General features: G+C 44.9%; 1 protein-coding gene across 1 annotated transcript in view; it reads left to right on the forward strand.

Moving 5' to 3' along the window:
- Positions 1-2,566: 2,566 nt before the first annotated feature.
- The window catches only part of CCDC6 (coiled-coil domain containing 6), a 110,950-nt gene continuing 110,485 nt past the window's right edge, over positions 2,567-3,031 (forward strand). Inside the window, exon 1 of the mRNA XM_077770155.1 lies at positions 2,567-3,030. Coding sequence (XP_077626281.1) covers positions 2,800-3,030 — 231 coding nt within the window. The 5' untranslated portion in view covers positions 2,567-2,799. The remainder of the gene's footprint in view (position 3,031) is intronic.

The raw sequence follows: 3,031 nt of genomic DNA on the forward strand, positions 1-3,031 counted from the left end.
ATTAATAGTATGTGACAGTAATATGGCTAAATATGTACAGCAATTTATATAGCAATAAACAATTAAGCAAAATTTCCATAATTTTAATTTTACTATTGGAAGGTTCAAGACCATAGGGTAAATCAACTGCACAAATGGCATTAGACAAAGAAAGATTTTGACGTTGTGCCTTGCAGTTAGATTATAAGGTATTCTTTATTTGTTGTTATATTTTGCAGCTTGAATTTAGGGCAAAGGTAAATGTCATTATTTCTCCAATGGAAGTGATTATCTAAATTTGTCCCTTCTTCCTCCAGGCAGCACACACTGCCATCTATTCTTCTGATTCATTTCCCCTAGATAGCTGAGAAGGAGTTTTATAATGATATTATTGGTTTTGTAACTAGTGTTTCCATTGTAATGCTATTACTGAACCAATGTTGTGATAAATGGCCTGTTTATAAGGGGAATCACTTTTACAAGAAGTAGAAAATTAGACACGCTTCTGCTTTGCAATAACAATAAAAACCACAATGAAAAAATATTCCCCAGTTTATTCCCATCTGTATCAGCAGGGAAGCTTTAGAAGATGGCTTCCCCCAAAGTCTTCTAAACACAATTACTGCCTACAAACACCATGCCAAAATGCCGTTTTCCTCCACATCCACTTCAAGACCAAAACATTTTGAAGCTTACCATAACGTGGGCCCTTTAAGAAAGTCAGGCACTTTAAACCCCACCCCTATGCTGACTTGAAGGAGTCTGTCGGTCTTTCAGAAGCAGTTAGTTGGTGATAAAGCTAAAAGAGAGCCAACTTGCCCCTTGCTCTGCCTGGAAGGAATGTTTCTGTTGCAATAAGCTCTAAAAGTGGAAGTTTTAAGATACTATGGGATAGAGAACAATAGGAATTTGTGAAGTGTGGAAGCCAGACCTGCTCTAAGATTCTATCACTCTGCTGAATAAAGCGGAAAGAATGCTGTTAAATCTGAGTTTCTCCCTGTGGTGCTGCTCCCTGCTAGCTTTAGTCTTCCATTTCATCCAGCAAGTCAGTTTTCCAGAAGCGGTTTCTAATTTAACAAGCTGCTGGTCTCTAGTACCAGATCCTTAAAAAGAAAAGTGAGAGAAAAAAGTTTCAATTAAAATTACACTGAATCACTTCTAACAATTTACATTGGCTATATCTCTTTAGAGCAAAGCCAATTCTTTTTCTTTTTTTCTCTTGCCACACCACCAGTGACTAAGTTCAGAAGTCCTTTAGCACTAAAAAATAAGTAGGGAAAATCTGGGGGTTAATTGTAGTTGGCATTTCTCAGCTGTCTGCCAGAAGCAGCCATCTTGGTAAAAGATGATGTCATTTGGAACACTTAGGAGTTTTAGTTTATTCCAAGGTACCAGTTTCCATTAGCCACTGAATAACAGCTTAATCACTAGATCAAATTTGGGTTTAAAGATAACAGAGGAGTGGGAATAAAAGTCATTAAATCCACCTCTTTATCTTTCATAGCATATTATAAACGTTTCCAAAAGTTCAAAGCAATAGAACATTTTCACACTTTTTTTCCCCTTTTTCTTTCCTATTTTCTGTTTCCAAGTGTTTGTTCTTCCTTTGACTAAGCTTGGTAATAACTAGTCTGGTCAGTTTCACTTTCCAATTTTTATACATATGTGAAAGTTGTTTTGTGTCAACAGTTTAAAGATGTTTAGAATCATCTCACCTGCTGAGATTTCCTGTAAGCCTTTCTTTGGGAGAGAAGAAGGGGAATAAAAGGTTCGATTTTGAACTTCTTATGCTTCAAAACTAGAACCCTGAATTAGATCACATTAGCATTAGAGTAATTAATGCTTTATTTTTAACGTATTAAAGTTTTCTATAAGTGGGCAAGATGATAGTAAAAAAGGGTGATGGTTATGCTGTATTCCCACTTAATCATCATTATTTGTACAGCATAATGCTTTCTCTGCAGTTACTTTCGAAAACTGGCACTTAAAGAGATGGGTCTTAATCCACAGAAAGTGTTTCTTTTTTCTTTTTGGATTAGATAAATGCTAGTGTCTTAATCTTCTTACGTGACACGTCCTGGCACTGTTCTCAAGATGCAAAGAGGAAAAGAAAAGAAAGTTGCACCTTGTTTAAACAATTGAGCGCAGTGTGGTTTATGAGATTATTAGGAGGAGGAGCAAAGAGAGTGGCAGGTCTCTTCCGCAAATTCCGTCTTAACGAGGTGAACCTGTGGCTGCTGTAGTTTCACCCCACTTGGGCTCCTGGCAGGGGAACTTTCTGTTCTTTTAGCGCTACCCTAGGCTGCCCAGCAAAGCTATCTGAGAAGATAAAACTGAAAGGGCTGCGTGTGTCTTTGAAACAGACAGAGGGAGACAGGAGCACACGCAGTCGGCAGAAGACGGGGCCCCGGCGCGGCCACGGCTGGCTGCGGGAGCCGGCGTGACCTTTCCACGTGTCCCCGGCACCTGCGAGGCTAGCGCGGCACTGGGTTTCCTTTTCCCGGGAGCCGGCGCGAGCCCGGAAGAGGCTGGGCGGCCGGGGGCTGGGGTCTGCGGGCCGGGAGGCCCTCGCCCTGAACACGNCCAGTGCAGTACTGCCCGAGCCCGGGCGGGGTCTCTGTTCTCTGGCAGAGGAGGTCCCTTGGCAGCGGGAAGCTCCCTCTCTTTCTCTCGCCGCCGCTCCGAGTCTGCGCCCTGCTGCCAGGCGCCCAGCTCGGCGCTCCCCTGTGCTCGCCCGGCGCCCACTCATTCGCAGCCCGGCCTTCGTCGCCGCCGCCTCCCTGCTCCTCCTCCTCCTCCCTTCCCCAGCCCGCCGCGGCCATGGCGGACAGCGCCAGCGAGAGCGACACGGACGGGGCGGGGGGCAACAGCGGCAGCTCGNAGTCGGGGGGCATTGTCATCTCGCCGTTCCGCCTGGAGGAGCTCACCAACCGCCTGGCCTCGCTGCAGCAGGAGAACAAGGTGCTGAAGATCGAGCTGGAAACCTACAAACTCAAGTGCAAGGCGCTGCAGGAGGAGAACCGCGACCTGCGCAAAGCCAGCGTGACCATCG

The sequence above is a fragment of the Crocuta crocuta genome, unplaced genomic scaffold, assembly GCF_008692635.1.
Source record: "Crocuta crocuta isolate KB4526 unplaced genomic scaffold, BGI_CrCroc_1.0 scaffold46, whole genome shotgun sequence".
Classification (NCBI taxonomy): Eukaryota; Metazoa; Chordata; class Mammalia; order Carnivora; family Hyaenidae; genus Crocuta; species Crocuta crocuta.